This window comes from Mercenaria mercenaria, chromosome 18 (assembly GCF_021730395.1).
Source record: "Mercenaria mercenaria strain notata chromosome 18, MADL_Memer_1, whole genome shotgun sequence".
In the NCBI taxonomy this organism is placed as follows: Eukaryota; Metazoa; Mollusca; class Bivalvia; order Venerida; family Veneridae; genus Mercenaria; species Mercenaria mercenaria.
The window spans coordinates 11,099,520-11,124,056 of NC_069378.1; the positions used below are offsets into that span (position 1 = coordinate 11,099,520).

The 24,537-nt window shown below is 32.4% G+C and overlaps 1 protein-coding gene across 4 annotated transcripts in view; it reads left to right on the plus strand.

Moving 5' to 3' along the window:
* LOC123538315 (uncharacterized) overlaps nt 1–6,206 on the plus strand; it is a 57,261-nt gene extending 51,055 nt beyond the window's left edge. For 3 of the 4 annotated variants that reach the window (XM_053530212.1, XM_053530214.1, XM_053530215.1), the window contains 3 exons: nt 2,438–2,680; nt 3,521–3,606; nt 5,894–6,206. In XM_053530212.1, coding sequence (XP_053386187.1) covers nt 2,438–2,680; nt 3,521–3,564 — 287 coding nt within the window. In that variant the 3' untranslated portion in view covers nt 3,565–3,606; nt 5,894–6,206. The remainder of the gene's footprint in view (nt 1–2,437; nt 2,681–3,520; nt 3,607–5,893) is intronic. The other variant, XM_053530213.1, reaches the window with a different exon arrangement.
* Nucleotides 6,207–24,537: the final 18,331 nt, after the last annotated feature.

The window sequence follows — 24,537 nt, forward strand, 5'->3', positions numbered from 1 at the left end:
TTTAAAAACTCCCCTGATACAACTTTTTGGGGCTTAAGTTCGGTATTAGACTTTTCATCCACGTTATATATCATGTTGGGCTTATCAACAGAATCATACTTCACAAAAATGTGTTGCAGCACATTAAAGTATTTTTCTATTGCTACTCTCGTGGTACTCTTTACTCTTGCAACTTTCAAACAACGCCTTTTTAACAGTTCTGGACATTTAGTTAAAAAATTGTATACCCACCTGTAAGTCAATTCAGTCACTTATTATGGATGGTCTTTGTCTCTTAACCCTAAACAAATAGCATAATCTGAAGCAAGACTGATTGTCTCTTGGCGATTATAACAAAAACCTACTTCAGCCATAGTCTTCAAGTGACCAGTTAGAAGTGTCTCATGCTCTTGTGTAAACAGAGGCTGTATACCAGACTTTAACACGTCAATGTCAATTTTACCACACATTCTGTCTTGTAATGTTGACTTTTGTACACCAAACACTTGTGAAGTTTTATCAAGGTCATTGTATTGTTTTTCACTGCCATGTATTCATTTGTCATGTTATCATTATCATAAGATCTGTATGACCCCCTAGTGAGCACATGATTCTGAAAAGAAACAATCAAAAAACTTTACTTACACTATTTAAATTTTCATGACAAAGTTAGTAAAGAAAATCTCCGAAGATACACAGGTCAATAAATGCTTAACTTTCTACGTGAAGTATACTTTTGAAAATTTGACGGTTGGCAGCCTATGGAAAAGCCTCATCAATTACACGATCGGAGCTCTCAACATGAAAACATTGGATTTATTTCTAAAGATGCAAATTTTGGAAGTGATACTTTGGGAATAGTGAAAACATGTAAAAATGTAACAGTATATAAGTTTATTATACACTTACCGTTTTAATTTTCATTTTTCTTCAAAACTACAAGAATGATATTTATACGGGGTTTGTAAATGCGTGCGCGTTGGAAACCGGAAGGGGCGAGTTTTCCTGGAAAACTTAAACATTATCGGGGCCGGTCGTATACGGGTTGTGTCCGAAAATAGGTTGTCACGGGATATCAAATAGGTTCACACAATGGCAGTATATGTATTAAGAAAATAACAACGACAACACGACTTAAGATTAATATTAATCCGGTCATATCTTTTCGTAACTGTTTTTTCTGCAATAGACACAGATTACGACAGGGCCGATTAAGAGACAATCCCTAAATGTATTCGGACAAAAAGTTATGCTACATCTAGTATTTAAAACTGTACTTTATAATTTATCAATTAATCAATTATTTTAGAATGTATTTGTTAATAAATTATTTTGTAAATGTTTGTCAATAAATAAATCAGATATATGGTTTCTTTTCAGTAGGTATTCAAATTCAGTTTTTGTCGCAATAGAGAGCAATCAGAATGGATTCACAGTGACACAAGACACTTATACTATACGTTATAATTTCTAGAATTATCTGAAACTGTATACTGGAATCATTAAACGATCATTTACAATGCATTTTACCATTTACTTTCCACATCATACAATTGCATTATATAGAATATCTGTGCAAATGGATAACATAGGAAACAGTGTGACAAATGAGCTTCACCGGAGTATTAAGAATCACTTATTTTAAACCAAATTAGGTTGCATTTGTCACCGCCCCAAGTTACATGTGAGAATATTGTCAGTTACTCGTAAGGAAAAGGTAATCGAATACTGGTTAGGTGAATTGTCCAATTTGACATTGCTGATATTATGTTGAATATGTATTCGTTCACTCTCAGTCTCCAAATTCACGGGGCTGAAAATGCCTATATAAAAAAACCCAGATAATTTGCACCATTGAATATAAAAATATTTAAATCTATTTTGGCATTTTCAATATACCCATAACTGTGTATCTAGGTTTAAAATATTAGGTGAAAATGCCTTCATTTCTGCATCGGGATACTGCAATTCATCAGGAGTCATTGAAAGTGGAATATGTGTGACATAACTATAAGGATAATTAATAAGACACTTACAATCAAAACACTCCCAATAGATTCATGTTCAAGTGAAATGTACAAAATTGCGATTACATATTATTAGTTATTTATTTTAACTCGCATGATATGAAAGCTTGAAACTTATTTGAACCGCTTGCGAGTCTTTTCTAGAAGAAGTACTAGTATTATTTATTCGTATGATGATCTCCGACACTAACAGTTAGATCACATCACTAATATCTCAGAAATGATATAGGTAAAGATGAATCCACAGATATATTTTCATTTGCCCAATGTTTTTGTTCAATGAAATCGTCTTGTAATTATTTCAAAAATAATGTCGGCAAAATATATATGAAATTAGTAATACAAGTCATTGATTATAAGTATTCCGGTAAAAAGTTTAACAACTAAAAAAAACTTCAGTCATAAGTAATATTTGTTTCTTTCTACAAAAGACTGTGATCGAAAAGGAAATAGTGTCCGGTTGGAGGACCTTTATGGGAACACAGATGTGATCGTCGACGTAAGAATTACTGATTCCGTTGAAACACTGATGTCCAAAATCGAACGAAAACATAATGTTCCAAAACATGAACTTGTTCTATTCTGTAATGGTACAAGACTTGAAGAAAAACAAATGTTACAGGATTATGATATTGACACATCATCGATCCAAGTTCTACGTCAGAGAAAGAAAGGTATACACTGAGTGAAATATCATTTAGAAAGCCGGTTTAAATGTCATGTATATAAACTAAATTTTGCATAAAACCTGAGCCATGCAAGAACAATCTGTGTCGCTTAGCATTCGCTACGAAGAACGTTTATTGAATAATGTAGTTAAATTAAAGTTCCGTGTATTGAGACAATATCATTGCTTCCGCTGTTTTGTTATGAATTACATGAATGTGTATCGAGACCATGTTTTTGGTCCTGCTGTGATATTTTTATTAGACTGGCATAAAGCCTGTGTTACTAGCCAACATTTTAGATCTTAGTATAACATATGCATAGAGACTGTGTTGTTGTCCCGCTTTGATATTAAGTATGAAACTAGCATGGATACTATGTAATTGACAAAACAGTAATGCATTAATACTTATTGTAATGTGCATGGAAACTATATTTGGTCCTGATCATAATGTGCTATGTTCCTTACTACACTGTAATACTATGTAAAAATGTACAAGAAGACAAAAGGATCATTTGTGGCACTCTGTTATTCTTTTTAGTACAATGTTCACAAACACTGTGCTATTTACTCCGTTGTGATATTTTGATGATGATTATGTTTATCAAAGCTTTGGTAATTAAGTATCGTTGATTGCAGGATAGTCGGACCTTTGTTGCTGCTTCGGTATATCACCGTGCCCATGCGGGTTCAAAACCTTTAAGCTCAGTTTAAAATAATTTATCTTGATTAAAAGAAGAACCGGCATATTTTCTTTACCTAAATATTGTTTTAAGATTAATTTGAATTTAGTAAAGTCGTAAAACAAAGTTTCTGATAAGCAAAAAAATGTTTTTTTACTTAACAGTTACTGCTGGGAAGGAAACAATGGTATTATGTGACTTTCGGTAGATTGTGTAGAACTCATTTGATCCTGACTACGAATAAACTTGGGTACGTATGATGTAGTGAACATTGGACAGATAAATATGCCAGTTGTAGATGCATCACACATTAAATGACAATGACGTTAGGTTGAAACGCCTTCTGCATTTACTTCTTATAACTTTCATGTAGTAACGAATGAGATCAAGGGTTCGTCTTTATATGGTGGTAATAGACTTGCTATAGTATGGGTTTTTTGGGAACACGTGCTAGCATGGTAAAGGACCTCGATATGAAACCATAAATTGTCCGGCAATTGCTTGTTAAACGTTTTTGTCTTTTTGGAGTTATTTTCAGTTACCTGAAATAGTATAATTAAACCATTCTCTATATATAATGTTGATCGAGGACTTTTAGCTTTTTTAGATGTTTATATGATGGAAAAAGTCCGGAAAATTCTGAGCGCCATTAGTGCAACTGCATTGTTTTGCCGGCGTGTCAGCTTACTATAAAAATATACTCCACATTTGAAGCACTGAATACCAAATACTAATACCAATGAATGCCAAGCATCCTCGGTTTCAAAACTTCGATTTCCCTTGTGTCTTTTTTATGACAACTGAATATTTATTCTATCAAGTTTCAGAAAAGGGTTACAGCACATGTTGTCATCAAGAGCGTCCATTTCAATACATGTATACGCGCACAACGAAACCCCTCCCATATCAATTTCGGCCCCATTGTTGTGTACTTTACAGCGTGACTGAACTTAATGTGTGCTACTTGCAATATGAGATTTCTCTAAGTCGTATATTGCTTGAAATGATAAATAGCCACTTTATTTAGGCGGTTATAAAACTATCTCGAAATAAGAGCGGACGTACATAGCCCGTGGTAACAATGTCTGGATACGAAATAAGGGATCGTGAGCCCAATTCCCTGAACTTAAACTACTAATATTTATATCCTTTAAAACAGGTATTCTAAGGGACAAGAGCAGCTTATTGTATATAGAGAATTGGAGTGTATCCTATATTTTGCACTATATTTCAACTAAAATAGTCTCATTGAGGAGTATATATATTTGCCGGGCTCGACTATTATAAGAATCATCATAGACTGTCCTGAACATTTTAAAAATTTCTTTTTTGGGGGTCAAAATTTGGGTAATTTTAACAAAAGTTTAATTGCAAAATTCTGAATCCATGCAATAACACAGTTCGGCGTTGGCTCATGACATTCTCGGTGAAAGACCCCCTTCTTTATCCCATGCTGTCAGATATTCGTATAGTTACTACATCAATATTTTCATCATAGACTGTACGTCACTCAAAAAATAAATGTACGAAACAGTAAACCGTTACTTTTCTACAGATAAGCTTTAGTTTATTCATTAAATTTGAAATGATTTATTGAAATGAGGTTTTTAGAGAGAAATATTTATCATGTAGTTACAATAACAATTGCCAGATTAACCAGGTTTTCTTAGGTTAATGACCTGAAGACACTTTACACTGTAAGAACCTATGATATAGTCCAAGGACATCAGATGGAGCCTGCCAGGCATTTGAAAATTAACACGCCCTTACACTGCACTGAAAAAGGTTATTTTAAAGTCCCAAATATTATAAAATTAAAGTTGTAGAACTAAATGCTAACCTTGTGTTTTGTACTCGACATCTCTACTCTGCTGAACATGATTCAATAATATTAGTTTGCTGTCAAGGGAAGTTTTGCCTGAAGTTCATTTGTATTTGATACCTATTCTCACAAAGCAAACGTTAGACTTGACTTAAATTTACATACGCCATAACGATGCTTGACAAAACAAAACTAGAAATGGTCCAGAAGTATCTCTGCAAGCCTCGCTCTTTACAGGACCTAGCCTCAACTGAGAAACTGTTTCCTAAAAGACACTAACCTGATATTCTTTATATGAAAAAATATTTTTACAGTAGATTTCTAACTGCTAGGATACAACAAATTGATATAAATTTGGTTATAACCTTTGGATAGAAAGAAACTCTATTCATTTTGCACGTAAGATTACACAATTTTCAGTCATTGACACAAAGTATTGCGCTTTCACTCATAAAAGATATTGACAGTAGACAGTAAAAGTAATACCCCTTTTAATTAGTCAACACAATATCAGTATCTATTATTTTAAGAGCGAATATTTTATGCGTGACACAATTTAAGATAGTCTTGAAATGTCAGTAAAGTTTAATAATTTAAAGCATATCTTTTATTCGTTATACGTAAAGTTTTTTTTTAAAATCTGTCAGTGGAAAATAATCAGACATGTAAGCCAATGTTCAAGACCAGTCTGTGATATATTTCATTTTCCTTACAGTCAATAGATGTCCCTTGTTCTTTGGAGACATCACTCGCACGGTTTCCAAAAAGGACTTCAGTGGGATTGTTCAAGCGACTGGAGATTGCATGGAGTCTCTAGGAATGGAACTATGGTTAGATGAAATGGAATCGTCAGAAACCTTCAGATGCTACAGCTGGAAATCTGTAAAGTACCATTAGGAGCTGCAGGGTTTGAGCTGTAATTTGGAAATATTGTAGAACATTGTTCTTGGAGTTTAACCTCCAAGGTCTAACAGTATACATATCATCTGACTGTACTGAAACCTGATCTAATACACTTATCAAACTTTCTAATTTGTCATGTCTTACTTTTTCCGACGGTAATATTTATACCTACCCCGAAAGTAGATGTAGATTTGTATAATTTTAATGAAAGTTTAAAAACATTCTCAAAAAGACCTTTTTGCATTGCATAAATGGACGTTGACCTACAATTTGTAAGCTCATTCAATTATTTCGTAAGGGCAAATAGTTTACAAATACTATAAGTTTCAATGGCTTTGCTCTCTTAATCTTTAGTATTTTAAATTATCTACATTTCGTATGAATATCTTTTGACACCAAACACTAAATTAAAATATTTTCAATAATCTATCGATGATTGTACTGACTACACTACCTGCGAGGGTAATATGGTAACCATAAATCATTAATCTAAAGTATTGAAAATAACTGTGAATCACTGTTTTTACTTTTTGACACACAATGTTAAGTTATTGAAAGAAAAGAAATATTTATAGGTCAATGAAAATCTTAAACAAAAGAATCGTACCAATGCGTATATAGATGCTTATTTACAGTTCGCAATCAATTTTAAAATGTTCAGGCATTACGGTTACCTTCTTCAAATGTCGGCATCTACAAAGTTTATGAAATGATATACAACGCTTCAATTTGTTGATATCAGAACTATATCTTTCAGTCCAGTAAATTGACAGCATACTTCCAACACATTCCGTGACCTAATAGAAACTTTAGTAAGTGCATATATTCATTTTATACTGAAAAAGCAAGTATGTTTAGTTTGTGTCTATTTGTATAATTCAATTATTAATAAGAAAAATGAACACTAATTAATGCCACTTATCTTACTCTTAAAACAACTATTTTCATGTATATATTGTTCTGTATACGTACGTCGCACGCTATTTTACACATAGGCGATTTCGAGATACATGTTGATGTGTATGCAGCTATTTAAATTATGAGTAACTGACGTCCGTGTATGTTTTTACTACAGTGATTAAAAAATTTTAATTACAATTTTCCCCGTTTAATTTTTAGAGAATTTATAATCGTAAAATACATAAAAAATCGAATTATCATCAACAAAAATGACGAAAAATGTAACGTTACGCGTAACAAGATGTTAGTACGGCAGTCGGTTTTTTACGATAAATCTGTCAATTTTAAAGATATCTGGACAAAATAACCAGCAGACGACATTGAATTTTGCCGCGCATCATTCAATGCGTTTATTTCACGTCATTTCCGTATTTATTTGCTTAAACAAAACCTTGACGGCTTTTCCTACAAGCGTTACGCTCGTCATCCTGGTGCGAATTTATTCAATTATACCGTAATAATTTATCGGAAAAAATACCAAAACTTATACTTTCATAAAATGCATACATTAACAAGTATGTACATGTTTAAATCAATAATCATTAACAAGTATTAAACGACTACGGTATATTTTAAAAAATTACATACTAAAAATGTTACGTCAAAAAGTCCATTTCAAAAGTGAGTTTCCCCATTTTATGCGAGTTATTATTGAAAGTTGGCATTGATCTTTATAGATGGCTAAAAGTGCATTGTATGAACTTTCTAAAGATATCTGACTTATCTTGTTAGTATAAAACTTTCATGAACCATCATTATGTGAAAAAATTACATCGTTTACAGTAAAGCTGCAAATATTAGATTGCATAACGTTACGTCGTATAATTTCACTTTGCTGTACATAAAAACGCAACGTTTTTGATAATTTTGTTAGCTCGATTTCCATTAAATAACTTTAAAGTATTTGGTTCATTTTACAAATTTGTGACGCATATTATAGATATTTATTATCTGTCTTCTATATTGTCAGTATCTTCGAAATAATTTATTCTGAACATTGTACCTAGAAGTAAACTTAAAGTATGAACGTCTAATCTATGATATATGGTGGCATATTTCTGCATACGATAACCAGATGTTTCGCGAAAATGTACCGACATTTCACGAAAAACAGAAATATTTTCGCGAAAACATAAAAGCTTTTCACAAAAAGAACTGCAAATATTAAATGGAAAAAGATTGCGTTAGTGCCCACTACTGCATAGGGAAACCAGATAAGTTTCGCGAAAATGGACTAAACGTTCATGAAAAACGGTAAAGTTTTCGTGAAAATAAAATGTTTTCGCGAAAATATTTTATTTTCGCGAAAACTTTACCGTTTTTCATGAAAATTTGGTCCATTTTCGCAAAACTTATCTGGTTTTCTTATGCAGAAATGGGCACTAACACAACTTCATCCACTTAATATTTGCAGTTCCTTTCGAAAAAAACTTTTATGTTTTCGCGAAAAGCTTATATGTTTTTGCGAAATTGTTTATGTTTTCCTTGAAAACTCGATACATTTTCGCGAAACTTATCTGATTATCATATGCAGAAATATGCCACCATAATGATAATTTGAACAAATCACTTTTACATTTAAATCTAAGGTCCAGTCCCCCCCCCCCCCCCCCCCCCCCCAAAAAAAAAAAAAAAAAAAAAATGTTCTGTAAGAAAATTGTACTGGACCTATAAAGAAAGAGAAAATTGCATGGCAAGCGTCATTTTATTTGATGTGCCACGAAAATGGAAGTATTTTTAAATTACTTTCTCAACGAATTTATATTACATATTCATACAGACCTACCATCTATGAACTAATCAAATGTTCCGTTTCCCGTTTACCAGTGTTACAGGTCTATATGAATGCATTACATTCGAGGAATTGTAATACCGTGATAAAATTAAGGCGATCAGTTAGCCTACGGAGTTTAAATGAATAAAAGTAATACTTTTATCTACACTTAGTTAGGACAATTTTGCAGTTTTGCTCGGAGTCGAATTAACATGATTTTATCATATCATAAACGCATATGCATGTATGTATCATAATTATACAGCTTTCAAAAGTAGAACAGTCACTCTTGGATACTTTTCTAATATAATAAATCAAAGAGGGGGAAATATACTTTTATGTTCTAATGAGCACACAAAAAGAATAAAAATCATTAGGCACAGTCATGGTGTCTTAATTGATAATTTCAAATGAAAAGAAGTCTGCTTCGTCCGCAGTCCCTCACTCACATAGTCACACAATAACTGCTCCCTCGCGTAGGTCGTTTTGCTGGGGTTGTTTTTTTTTTTTTTTTTTTTTTTCTTTTTTTTTTTGATGTTATACAGCAGTAATTCCGGGTCAAAAATACGCTTCCGCAGTGTAGCGCAGCCGTAAAGATCTCTAATACATGGAGTTTTTTGTTGTTGTTTTTTTTTTCATTTTAGCGCATTTGCGAGTAATCCCGGGAACAAAAAAAGAGGATACCTTTCATTATTGTTTTTTTTTTTCTTTTTAATTTTTTATTACCCCAAAAATGAAAGTACGGTGTTTATTCTGCGGATCGCTTTCTGAAATGCGGCAATATGAGGGTACTTATCTTCAGTTGACTTGTATTCCACTGCAAACTTACCAACACCCTTTTTTCTTTTTCGCTTTCTTAAAGCATATTCATAAATGTCTTTTTGGATATAGGTCTTTAACGGAGTGAAAAACTAGAAACTGTATCAAAAAGGACCTGAAGCAGCTAAATTGTATATTAAATTTCTTTCATAAGCATATAACCTAGATTAATGTATGTTTTGACATACTTATCTTTATATATCATTCCATTGTTGTATATTTCGTTTGCTAATGTAAAATTCGAAAAAGTTCGTACACAGCTTAGTGTCCGAATTTTAACTATAGCCGTCCAATTTTTAGTGTTTCGTTTTTTTTCGCTCTATTTTTCCCGAATAAATGTGCAAATTGTGTATTATTTACTGCGGTAATAATAATAGATATAAATGAATATACATAACAAATAATGAAACGCAACATTCAATCGACCATTCAATCCATCCGCGTGTCTTTTGGCAGTCGAATAGCCGATAAGTATGCACGAATTCATGACCAGTTGGTAATTATTTACTTGATCATTCATTTAGTCAGCCTGAAAGATTTGTTCCTTCAGCATGTCTGTTTATCTGTCTGTCTTACTAGAGATTATGTCGGTCAGTGTCTGTACGTAGTAGATATTCAAATGTTATGAATTTTGTCAATGATTACTCTATCTTATTGATATTTACACAAATGAAGTGTGATACACCCTCCCCACATCCCCCACCCCACCCTTGTCTGAGCATTGCGGAGAGGCGAGAGTGGTACCGCCAAAAGAAAAAAAAAACGGCCACTTGAACAGAAACGTGAACGCCAGATGCAGAACTGTGACTAATATCGGATGTGAAGTTTCAAGGTTTTCCGCACAAATATAAAATATAAAAAGCTGATTTGACATTTTGATGCTTTACACGTATTTTGAATAGATATAAAGAAATCATCAAACTTAGATACCGAACTATGTTTTTTTCCTGCTTATAATACTCGGTCCTTAATAAAGACAATAAACAAAATTTAATCGATAACGCCGTTATTTATTTATTTATTATGATAGTGCACACTATGTCTATAGATCTATGTAAGTTTGCCCAAAGCACTGAGATTATTAAACTTTTTTTTAACATTTTATTTCATTTTGAGCACGAAACATTTTTCATTTGTAGTGTCGCACATGATGTGAATAAAAAAGGTGTTATTTAAACGGTACTTAAGCTGGTTGAGAACTGGTTATAGGGCCTAAATAATTTCTTTATGAAATAATAACTTCCCAATCGTTGTTTAACGTAAGATAACACGTCTTTTGATTTCTTATGCATAAGAATATAAGAGCCGCGCCACGAGAAAAACAAACATAGTGCGGTTGCAACCAGCATGAATCCAGACCAGCCTGCGCATCAGGATCCATTCTGTTCGCTAACAGTTTCTCTAATTCCAATAGGCTTTGAAAGCGAAGAGTATGGATCCCGACCAGACTGAGCGGAGGTGCAGGCTGGTCTGGATTCATGCTGGTCGCAAACGCACTATGCTGGTTTTCTCATGGCACAGTTCATACTGAGTGATATATTGTTTCGCATAAGAAAGAAAAAATCGGGTTATCCTATGATAAATCACACTTGCGAATTTGTTATTTCGATTCTAACAAGACATACTAGTATTAACAGTGTTAGAAAAAAAGGTAACTACGTTTAACGACCGTGCTACGCACCTGGATCGGATGACGTCACTGCACGCACAGTATTATCGCAAAATAACCGTTGTCTGAGTTTCTTCTGTTTGTAGGGTTATTTGTTGGTCGTGTTAGAATTAAATTTTTGGTGTTGTTTTAAACAAAAGTCAGAGTACAAAACTGAATTTAGCATGAAAAAAGTTTTAAATCCACAGGACCTGTTATATTCTTAAATGCATAAAAGTTCTAAAATTAACTGCTTTACGGTTTAATGAAACTATTTTTTTTTTTTCAAATATTTTCGTGCGACAGCACTGCCTCTTTGTCGGTTATAATCATCCTGATCACTGTTGATGCTAGGTTTGTTAACGTCCGGAAGTTGATATTTATGTTTGCGATCAACACGGTACAGCATGATAAAATTAATTGCAGTTTAAAATGCATATATATTTAATTTGAAGAAACGGGCGGTAATAATTAATGATAAAAACATAAATAACAAAAAAGATAAATAACAATAACAATGTGTTCAAAGCAATAACTGTAAATTACGATACCATCAAAGAATATGCAGATTTATCTCAACGCATTTTTTGCTATTTATTTTCTCAATTAGTAATTTGTACGTCAAACTGACGTCAAAATAACGTTACGCATTTGTGCAAAATAGCGTGCGACGTACGTATAGTCCTTGATAATCAATGATTCAATCAATGATTAGTTTAATCTAGCAAAAGAAATCCGTGCACAATTGCGCTCATATTTTATATCATTTATACTTAAAATTTTGAATTGTATGTTTTTAGCTCAACAAAATTGTTTGAACATATTTTCCTTCCAGTCTGCTCGATCTTTTAATTATTTCGCTTAAACGAACCTTGGTTGACCATATACAAAGATTGTTAAAATTATTCCAATTCGCCTAAACTGCCGCCATAAACGCTTTTCTATTTCTTAAGTTGAAACGTAACAGTATATATACTTTCCAGTGTCTTTTTGTAAGAAAATGAAGGCCAAAAATCACACAAATAATTCTTAGGTGTCCGTTTTTTTGTTTTGTTTTTTTTTTTTTGCTTTTTTAGCTTTTGACTGAGAGTCGGACGGTTCTCTTTTTCTGTCTTTTTTGGAGGCATAATGACATTGCAGCTGCAAAATATATACAAGTTTTATTGATTCAATTCTAAAATACTGAGATACAATAATTTTCATAACAGTCCTGTAAATCATTATCTGTATATAAGTATAATTTGTACTTTACAAGCTCAGGCATTGCCTGACAATAGCCAGTTACCTATCAGATTGATTAAAATTCATGCAAATAACCTCAATAATTAAGTAAACAAGACCTACTTAAAGACGCATAGCAAATAAAGCGCATTGCACCTCAATTACAGGTACAGATCGGTCCGGCACATATTCTATCATTTTTATGGAATGAAAATACCTATATTACAAGTACAAACAGGGTAGGCACAAATAAGTTCACTGTAATTAATCATTAAACAGTACGTATATTACAGATGTAAATACCGACTACATATCAATTTTATTGAAAACTGATAAACACAGATGAATTAAAGCGCGTAGATACTAAACGCATTCTACCTCAATTACATGTACAGCTCAGGTAGGCACACATTTCTTCATTTTCAAGTCATCAATAAAAGTACCTTTATTACAGGTACATATAAAGAAAGCGCAATTAACTTACCGTGAATAATCCTTGAAGCAGTATCTAATATAACAGGTACCAACAAGGCCGGCGCATTAGCTTTACTGTAAATTACTACTCTAACACGACCAGCAAATAATCTATTTACATGTAGAGCAAAATCTATCTCGGGTTATTCTGCAATAAACACTCGCGTGCAATGACGTCATCCGATCCAGGTGCGTAGCACGGTGGAAAAAGTAGTTACAATTTTCTTCTAACACTTTTGATACTAGTATGTCGTTTTAGAATCGAAATAATAAGTTCCCAAGTGTGAACGGCCTTCATGATATATTCTTACGCATAAGAACTCAAAATTCGGGTTATTTTACGATAAACCACGTTTGGGAACTTATTACTTCTTAATTGAATGGTAGCTGTATAACAGGTACAACAAAAGCTGGCAGAATAATCATCCTGTAATTATTTAAAACTATTAGAATACCTGTTTTACAGTTACGAAAAAGTCCGGAATGTTTAAGGTCATATCTTCTCTCGGGTAATGACATTTTAGCATTACAAATTATATTTTTAAAACCAGTTCATTTACAGAGCAAATGGTGAACACAAATCAAATCAAAGGGGTGTAATTCTGAGCCTATTATTTAACAACTCCTAAAACAGTTGTCACTTCTTATTTGTATGACGTGTATATTTATAATATTGCTGCCGTTGCCTATTAAGGTCATTCTTCTGTTCCCTGTGACAAATAAAAAATAAAATAAAAATATGTATTTAAAACTACCATGACCAGGTCTGTTCATTTTTATGTTCCCGTTGTCTAATAGAAAATAAAATACACATGTATGTATATAAAACTGCCATTACCTAGTACGTACGGATTTGCGAGTATTTAGTACAGCATAAAAATGATATTCAGTTTCTTTGACGTTTTCGTTTCATAAACATTAATTTTAAGTCCCAATTTCGAAGAGTACTCGTAAATTTTATTAATTGAAGACTATTTGGATCAGTTGTAAACAATACAGTATCATCAGCAAACAAAATAATAAGGTACATTGATGGTAACTCAAGATCCTTATCTGTCATATCATTGATGTCTAAGTTGTCTACAATAGCATTGATGATTATATAAATAGCAGAGGAGATAATGGTTAGCCTTGCTTTAGACCAAATGTAACATCAAAAACTCTGACATAGATATACTTAAAGACAATTTGGGGCAACATTTCACAGCCCTATACCGGTATATACCCTTTATCATATTTAACATTTTACAGCTTATTCCAGAATTAACTTATTTCACCCAGAGTGCGTCCCTTATAACAGTGTCAAATGTCCTTTGGTAGTCAATGAATATACACCATAATTTAGCCTGTTTAGATAATATCTTATGGATTATTGAATGTAACAGAAAAATACGACAGCTGTAGATCGATTATCACGAAACTCATACTATGAATCTATATAAACATTTTCGTTTTCACACCACTTATTGATCCTATTTCTTAACAACAGTCAGAAAATTTTAGCAGTAACATTTACTATGGTTAAACCCATATATGTGAAGGAATATTAATAGATTCTAAATGTTTGTTATGCAAAAAAGTATGCTATTGTGTCTTAAACCGTTTTCATGTTCTCTTTATTGTATAATTGCAAGGGAAGTCTAACAGATATCTCTGCTATAAGTACTGGCCTATGGTAACAGTTGTCATTCCTTGTGATTGAATTACAACTTCTGATATTGATATTAACAAATTTATCATAAATTTCACATTTGTAAAATCATTTTTGTTTATTTCAAGGACTTAGAGTTCACTTTCTAGACTTTTTGCGCCGGGTCCGTGTAAGTGATTGTTTTCGAACAGGTGTAACTTCTGAAGGCATGGTCATATTCATGTCAGATTTTCAGTACAGTTAGTAGATAAATTGCAAAACATGATGGTGTATTTCTTGTTTTGCTTTATTAAAGTATAAAAAAGCTAGAGAAAAAGTCTATGTTATTTTTGAAGAGCCCTTATGTACATACAAGGAAAGTTTACCATGGCTCCTAACGGTCATATCTTTGACGACGTAGAACAACAATTTTACATGTTATTTAAAAAAGTTGAAGAAAAAAGAAACAAGTTCATTTAAACAAAATGACTCCCGTAAACATTTAACATTACAAATGATCACTGTGGGGTTATAGTTTGCATAACTTCAATAAAATGTTGACCGTGATCTAGTTAGGGACGTTTGTCAAATAACTCAAAATGGTACTTACATGTCATAAGTTTAACGTTACTGTGGAGCTTTATGTGGAAGAACGATACGGATAACGCTCCTGAGCAGCTTTTATGCATATTTTGCATATGTATAACACTCGCCATTGAGTGTTATCTGGAGGGAACGTTATACGGTCTTGCATATGTCTGTTGGTCCCATCCATATGAGAGCGTCGTTCGCAAATTATGTAATACATAGCACATGATATACATACAAGGACCATACATTTTGTAATATTTGAAACTTCAAGAGGCAGATAAGCTATATTATACTGCTTTTGGATCCTGTTTTTTCTCAACAATATATTAATTGTAAATTGGTAAATTGTAACTATTTATGCATAGCTGAATTTAAACATGTGTAAACTAACGCTAAATTTATATAATCATCCTAAAAATACTTTATGAGTTACGCAGAATGGCTAATGTTTCCGATCTGATTACATTTACAGTTGTATTACTAGTATGTTTATACATGATAAGAGAAAATCTTCCATTTGTTGCAATCAATACACTTGCCATAGCTTTTACGGAAGCGGTGGCTGCAACGCCAAGTCGATGTGTGATTCGTCTCAGAAAAGGTGGACAAATATAGCCGGATGACGATAAATACACTGCTATCGGAATGTTTTCTGATGCGTTTTATCTTATATTTTAGCTTTTAACTTGAAACGACAAGTGAGACAGAGTCAAACATATGTTCGCTTCCAGCCACAAACACTTGTTCAGTTTAATTATTTATATTATATGAATATTACACTCCTGAGAGGGTGATATGAAAAATGTTCACCGCGAGATATATGAATATTGACCGAGGCGCCAGATTAAACCGAAAGATTATAAGGGTCAAATTATTTACTGGAAAATCACCACAATAATTTATATAACATTTAAAAGCAAAGAATCTTTACTTGTTAGCACTCATAACTTGTGGCGGCTTTGCTGTGTAATGAGACTTTTTTGATAGATTAAGTCGTGACGTTACATATCGCTGACCCCTATATTTATTCTAATATTTCAACATTGCGTCAATAAGAAGCATTCGAAAAACGGCTATAACTTTTTTTCTCTGAACGAAACATAAAAGTGTGAGCACCCATTTTCTTAGTTAAATCATTTCCAAACTTATTATCATGGTAGTTTCGATTCAATATTTGATGAAAAATTGTTTTCGAAATATTTTGCACGTAGCATAAAATGAAAATTCGGCCATGTTTGCACAGGCAAGAGCACCGGTAAAGGGTGATTTAACCCTAACGTATAATTATATAAGCACCTCGTCTGAAAATATATCAACTTTGTCTTTTAATCAATGAGAGTGTATCAATCTCTCAATATGGAAAAAAAATAATATCACATGCGCAGAAAAACAAAATAACGCTGATGCGCATGTGATACGAAATTATGGGTCATATCAGCTGCGCAAAAATTCAAAATAACGATTTTGCGAATGTGATATAAAATTACTGGGAAATATGATATATGATATATTATTCAAGTTAAACTAATGGGAAATTTGCATTGGACATTTATATGAGGTATAATAAATATATATATACAGCAGCAACAAAACACAACAACGACATTTATTCAACATTAATGCAATGCTACATCGCCTCTAGCCTACAAGAAATGTACATAAATATTATGAAGTGATAATACATCAGATACAAGCAGTACTGGTTCTTAGAGCAAAATGCTTCATTTTAGAAAGAGGCCATTTAACTTTTAATCTATTCAGTCAACATATCTCATGTTTAAAATTGTAGAATAACTGATTATTTTAATTCGTTAATCCAGTTCTTTACGCAGACCATTTGCAAGATATATTTTGACAGGTGTAAATAAATATTTTTTGTGATTGTCTAATTAATTCAATTCGGACACGTATGGTAAACATGACTTTCAAATATTTCAGTTTATTAAGTTAAATTGTCTAATACTCTTAAATTTACACATTATTTCGTTTCATGGTATATAAAATATTTTCCTCGTTTGATTTCTTGTTTGTGTGATGAAAGAAGAATTATCTGTAACGTGATTGTCAATGTATGCTCAAGCTGAAATGAATGTTTGAATTTACTTAAGGTAGTAACTTAGCATACCAGGTTTGAGACTATCCAACAAGGAAAGCCACGTCCTAAAACTTCTTTCTTTAATAATTTTGCTTTTCTTGATTTCGTGAAATGTCAGACATGCCTTAGTTATCTAAAATTGATCTAATTTGATAGCCAATTTGAACTATTACATGTTATATTACTATTTAGGCCGTTTATTAACATTTTATATATCAAACTGTAGATTTTTCATTAAGTTTTCTTTTTTTTAAGTTTGATCCGTAATATTATTATATTTATTTTCTCGTTACTAAAGTGGAAAATCTTTCAAGTTCAACATCAATCAAAATTAATTTGTGGAAAAATTTGCTACCAACATTACCTACAAAATTTCATTTGAACTAATTTTAAATCTTTACCTTCAGTTTCACTCCAAAATGTCTGAGAAGCAATTTAACATAGATGATACTAAATTATCAAAAAATTTACATTTATCAGATACATAAAACTCAACTTGATTGAAAACAGAAAACAAAGCATATACATGCTGAATACTGAATTAAATGATATAGTAGATCACTATTCAAATAAAATTATTTTATTTGAATAGTGATATACTACATCATTTAATCAAGTAGAAAATAATAAATAATGATTCTCGCATTGATTTCTTATTGATTTATTTACTAAAGCTACCTTTGATAAATATGTAAATATATGTTACATTTTCATAAGCTGTTTCAAATCATTCTTATAATTCATCATCTCGGTTTACTTAAATGAATATTATGCTTACCGCGATAAACCGCCAAAAAGTGTACCCGGCTATAATTCCACAGAGCCTATAGCAAAATCAAGGGGAGAGCCCTTAAATTTAAATAATAATGATCCGACAATAGTCCGGGTCCTCAAGAGTACGACTGCGTCAGGATCTTACATTATGAACTACCAAATTTTATGAAACCTTTGTCGATTCATCTTCTTCAATTGTAGCAGCACAAACTATAGAAATAAGCTGCTATTATCCTAAAACGTTTTCATCGAGAGTGAACACTAATAGTATTTTTTACCTGTTTTGTCATTGATTATTAATGAACTTCAATAATGATCTTGATGTACTCAATTCTGAGAATATAATATGCGCCTATTTATAGCAAGCTATACATTCTTTTAAACTAGTTTATATATTTAACGAAAAAAATACTTATTTCACTCGTCAACATACTACACGTGCTTTCCCAACGTTGAAACGTATTTCAATATACATGTAGCAAGAAAACAAACAAATATTCGTAATCACTTTGTTTTACACCAGATCTTTGCAATAGTAGTATTGCAAACTATATAGTGTATACAGTTATTTTGTCATTATTGTGCTACATCATAGAAATTCGCAGATGAACTCATATTTGAAACCACAGTCCAAGTCAAACCAACGCCACGAATATCCAGTGGATGATTCCCTATTGTACATTATACAAAGGTCTTTCACTCCGTTATCAGGATCATTATCTCCCCAGAAGGTAAACGAAGGATCAGCTGATGGATAACCGTACTTCCACCGACCAGCTTGCTCCGATCTACGTCCGTCAATCCAGAGACGATTACCAGAATACTTGTGGTCAAGAATTGTTTCGTTCACGTCTTGCACTTTGATAATAGAATCAATATTAACAAGATGTCCACCATCTGTTTGACACACAGTTTCAGCACCATCTCTCTGTTTCTTGTCATTGTTGTAGAGCTTCAAACAGAAACCGTGTTTGGTGACGACATAATGGCTTGGACATTTGCCTTCACAAACTCTAGTATCGTATTCTACAGTTGGTATATTGTGACGTTCACAGTAAGTCGTATTTAATCCGCAATTTCTGCTACGATTCTGTCCTCCGAATTCTCCTGACCTGTTAGCGTCACAGTTTGACCAGTCACTCCAGTCAGAGCAGGGGTGAAGGCTGCATATTTCTGTCAAAACTTCTTGTACGGCCAGCGATGATGTTTCCGTCATATTCAGAATTATCTTTTTTATTTCATTTTCTACGTGAAGCAGTGTTTTGCCGACCAATTTTAACAGAGGTTTGTTAAGCCTGTCTCCAATGTCAACCAATGCTTGTCCTTTTAATTGATCGCTGTGTTCGTTGTCTAGTGTAGGAGCACATGATATCCATGGTGTCATAAGCAAAGATATCAACACGGTCGTAATTATACTGTTCATGGTGTGATTTTATTTTCTAAATCAGAAATCAGATATTCCTATTTATTCGTAACAGTACCTTGAACTGTTCCAAAAGACTGGTATTTGATTTATGAACAGCAATCCAGATCATGCAAATTAAAACCATGATCAGATTAAATTACCAGCTTGTGTGTTTTATAAATATTTATTAATTCATTTATCCTCACGAATTTTCATCTCAACCTTTATGTAAACATTCTCAAAATGATATCATCTCAATAGACCAGTTTCACATTCGGCGAATTTAGCGTTCTCGGGATTTCTCGCCTTCAAAACGAGGCGGAGACTGCGGAGTCAGAACTGAGTGATAAAGATAATGAAGCGATAGGATGTTGCTTGACAAAACAATTTACCATTCCTGCTGAAATGTTATTGTTCCTGAATTCCTTAAAAGTCAATAATAAAGAAATCTTAAATGTATTTTTATTGGGTAACAAATATTAGACCAAAGTTGGTAGATCTATATTGCATAAGAGCGGCACGTACTTTTCTCTGACATTCAAATAATTGCTATTTTTCAAAATAGGTAGTTGATATTCATAACTTAATCCCGCTCTTCTTTAGATTAATTTAAATACTAATAAGGAAAAGAAACAGTATGTCTAACGCTAAAATGTTTTCCGCCCATCACGGTCTTTTCAGTTGTTTTAAATTTGTGGCTATGAGTAACAGTTATTAGTTATTTTGTACAACGCTTTTTTCGTGTTTTTTATTTATTTATTTATTTTTCATTTTTATTACTTATGCTCTGTTCAATTTACTTTGTATATGTCAACTTTCACAGTAAATTACTATTGTTTTGTGTTATCCTCGATGTTTTAACCGGGTTTCGTGCTTTTATTTTTAACTCAGTGACTGGTATCTGAATTAAAAATAAAACCAAGTTGAAATATCACTTTTCAATAGATGCAGACATCAGAATTATAACCAGCATTTAGTAGCTTTGCAGCCGACATGTCTATTTTATTTAGCAAGGAAGAACTATGACATTGGGTTTATTCTCAACTGATCACGTCACTTCAGCCGACGGAACTATTCATTTTTATATATAAATGCAAGTAAAATATTGTTGCGCCTTGATGTTTAGTCTACATTTTGATAATTCTTTGTATCAGTCGTGCGACAATGTAAAAGAAAAACGTTTTATTTCGCATAATTGCAAAATAGTGTAGGTTGTTGACAATCTTAATGCAAACAGTTATCTGACTATATATATCGGCATGTGGAAAGTTTAAATGACACCCGGCATGAGTATTTACAGTTCAAAGGAAGTTTACTAGTTTTCTATTTTTTGTGATCTTGTATCTATTTGAAAAGCACTATGATTTAAATTTACAACAATGTACATGTATTTCCCGCCAATCAAACTTGAAACTTGGATTTGAAGATAACGGCGATTCCTATAAAAACAGTTTGGTTTTAATTTGTGTTCGTCCATACGATTCCTAAACTTGTTATTTCCTAGCAATAAGATAAGAAAAAAAGCAGTACAAACTATTATTGTGAAAAAATAATTAAACATTCTTTAAAAAAATAAACGTCCGTTTAATTTTTGCATAGTAGACCTCTGTACGGAAAAAGACATTGTATTTCATTAATTTTGATAATTGTAGAATGTTCCATAAATAGAAGTTTTAATGAAATATCTTGAATGATTTCGTTCAACATTTTGTCTAAACATACAGGAAGTTCGCATACACATGTCAAACTAAAGTCTTCTTTCATCAAGGGACAATACCCTGTATTTACCGTTGATAAGACAAATTAGATATGCGAGTTTACTGCCCTTATCTACCCGTAAGGTAACATAACGTATCTTATCACCAATCATTCTGATTCATCAGATGTTCGACATGGTACCCGAGATGAACCGGAGAACCATGGTAGAGCTCTGGTATGCGAGAATGCTCACCAATAAACAGTGTTGTCATTATCATCCATAAAAGAATAGGAAGGACGAAATGGGAGTCCGTATATTTAATGCAAGAATTTTAATGGATAAAATATTGTCATGATCACCTCAAATATGAACAGAATCTATAACCAACCCCATTAAAACATGGCTATGATGTAAATATAGCCATATAAATTAAAATCATAAAAATCATTTTCAGCAGTGATATGTGAATGAAATTTTAATTGAAAACATTCAAATTATGAATTAAAGATATCCAGATAAGATAATTTTGATTCATCAACAGCTTTTAAAACTCGATTTGTAACATTTAGTGTTACAATAACATTTTGCTTCTAGGCTTTCTTTCGGTGCGGAGATTATAACCTGGTTATTAAATGAAAGTTTATTTTTGAGTGCAAGCTATGAAATGGACTAAGGCAGTCTGACATTGTGGAATTTTACTTGCAGCATGTATTTACAGTATGTAACAGTACAGAAAGAAATGACAATTTAAGACACCATTTTTTAGGTTTATCTGACCGCTATCTCATTTGCATTTGCTTAGTTAATTAAGTATAATATGTTGCGCAACAGAACATCTGGTTGTATATCAGTATGGATAGCGCACACTCCATGCAGTTATGTAAATTCGCATTTCTGTGATCAAAAGTATTCATAAAAAAATTCCGAAAAAGTCAACGTTATAGGATAGATTTTTAGTATAGAAATATGATGATTTATTTAAAAATCTAGTTCATTTTCTTTCTTTTCTTTTCATCATAAAGTTTTTCTTTTCATAACTGATCCTTATACAGGCGCAGATACCTGCTGTGTTTACAGAAGTTTTATGGTATGATCATGCTGACAGCTACTATACTTAACACTTCGCTATTAATCAGAAACACATTACACACTTATACATGTATATACTTACCTGCTATATGCTATTTTATTTTAAAAGCAATATTACTGTAATACTAAACTCCATTTTAAGTTAAAAGATGTCAAGTTAAAAGATATATCATATCAGTCCATCGTTCACATTTAGACTTAGAATAGTTTTGACAATTATTTGTTCGACTGTAAGCTCCGTAAACATGATAATTAAAATTAAGTACTCGAATTATATATATTTCCAGTAGTGCTAAATCTATCTATCAGTCAATTATATCATATAGCAATCTTGTAATACATATAATAACAGTAAAATAATACAGTCTTATGTTCATATAGCTGTGATTTATTCTATTATGCATTAATCTGATTCTGATGAATATTTATGGAAGCGAAAACTCTGTAAAAGCCGATAAGAATTCTGATTTTGTTTATAATTTCTATACTGAATCTCAAACGTTATACTATTTTTATTTCGCAGGCACTAATATCTCATTTATTTCACTTTTACAAAAATGCAACTGATATATTCTGTCAGTCACAGTGTTGCGCGGATGTTAAATTTACAAAACTATAAACTGTGATGACATTTCACATGTAACAATCTGTTACATTCTAAGAACCCGAATTTTTTAATGACACGTGGTTGCGACAATTTACATTTTTGACCGCAACAATGACACGTGGCTTTGACATTGACCGCAATACACTGTAATATTTGACACCAGTTTTTTACATAAAATAAACGATACGTAACGCAAAATGTGATAAAGGCAATATTTTATCTTTTATTTTTAAACAATCAGTCAAAAAACTTAAGCTATACAATTATATTCCAGCTATGATAATTCTAACATCTTTGCCTCTACTACGGAATACTTCAAGCAAGGCAGAGACTCTTATCAGCTAAAGCATAACTCGGACATTTTGGGCAGTATTAAATGCCCTTTAAAGTTAGCGAAAGACGTGGTTTGCGTGCATTTTATATAGGTTACATAGGGAAATACTATGGTTGACTTCAAATGAAATTGGAAGCAAGAAGAAATAGTGTTACATTAATAAAAAATACACCAGTGGAAAGATAAGAAAATGAATTTTATGGTAGGAACAGTGATAAATTTAAATATCAATGCAGGAAATAAGAGTGGTCAAAACAAAATTTAATCCTTCTATATTTCAATGTAAATCAGACGTCTGTCTGATATCAGAAAGTCTCTGCGCGGCTGTTCTCGCACCCCGCTGCGGATAGCTTGATAAGACGCCTAAGAAGAAAAAAGTTGGGTATGATGTATCTTTCATTCCCGTCGAAACGAGATCTGATACATTACTATAATTTAGCGACAACATCCTGAATTTGTTATGTATCAGCATGATTGGTGATAACAAAAGAATAGGCACTTCGTATTAACATAATCTGATACCTGATTTGAAAAAATGATCAAGACAGGCTCGGTCTTGATGACTGAGGTCACGCAAAGATTGAATTCCTGGACTTCTGTTTTCAAAACATTTTGAGTCTCAGCTGAGTTTGATAAGGAAACATTTTCATTGATATCAAAATTGCATGTTACAATTTAAGTTTTAAATTTATTAATATTTTCTAGTAACTATTCAGTAACGATTGTCATACATTAATCAAAAAGCGATATAAAAGGTTTTTTACAAATGCCCCACGCTGTTAAGAATGCTTGTAAGACAAAATATATCGGTAATTCATTTACAATAAGACGGATGTTAATAAATCTTATAGCTGTCTTTTCTCAGATATTTTAAATGGAAACAGTATTACGGCATTAGAACCGGATGCTGAATATACCACTGTTCAATTATGCATTACTTCCTCATATACAGTGTTTGAGAAAACCCCTATAGTAAGTCCGCAGTTCGTGTCGAAGTAAGCTGAAAATCTCTAGTAGCATTTAGGCTTTTACTTTCATTTGCAACGTAATAAGGATAATTATGAATATGTATACATTATGGAACCAACCGACAGGAAATGTGTGAAGAAGTCTTTTAAAAATCAAATCAAGAATAAAGTTCAATTTTGTCAGATATTTTATTAGAAAGAACGATTATTACGATATATCAATGTCTCCATCCAGCAGTCTGTGCCACGTTTTGGATAACAATGTGCAGATAACTCTGCATGTAACCATGGAATGGGAAACGGGTCTATTACATTTGGCGGCAGTGAAACAGATATTTCAAATATGTGAAGTTTAAAATACTGTAAAG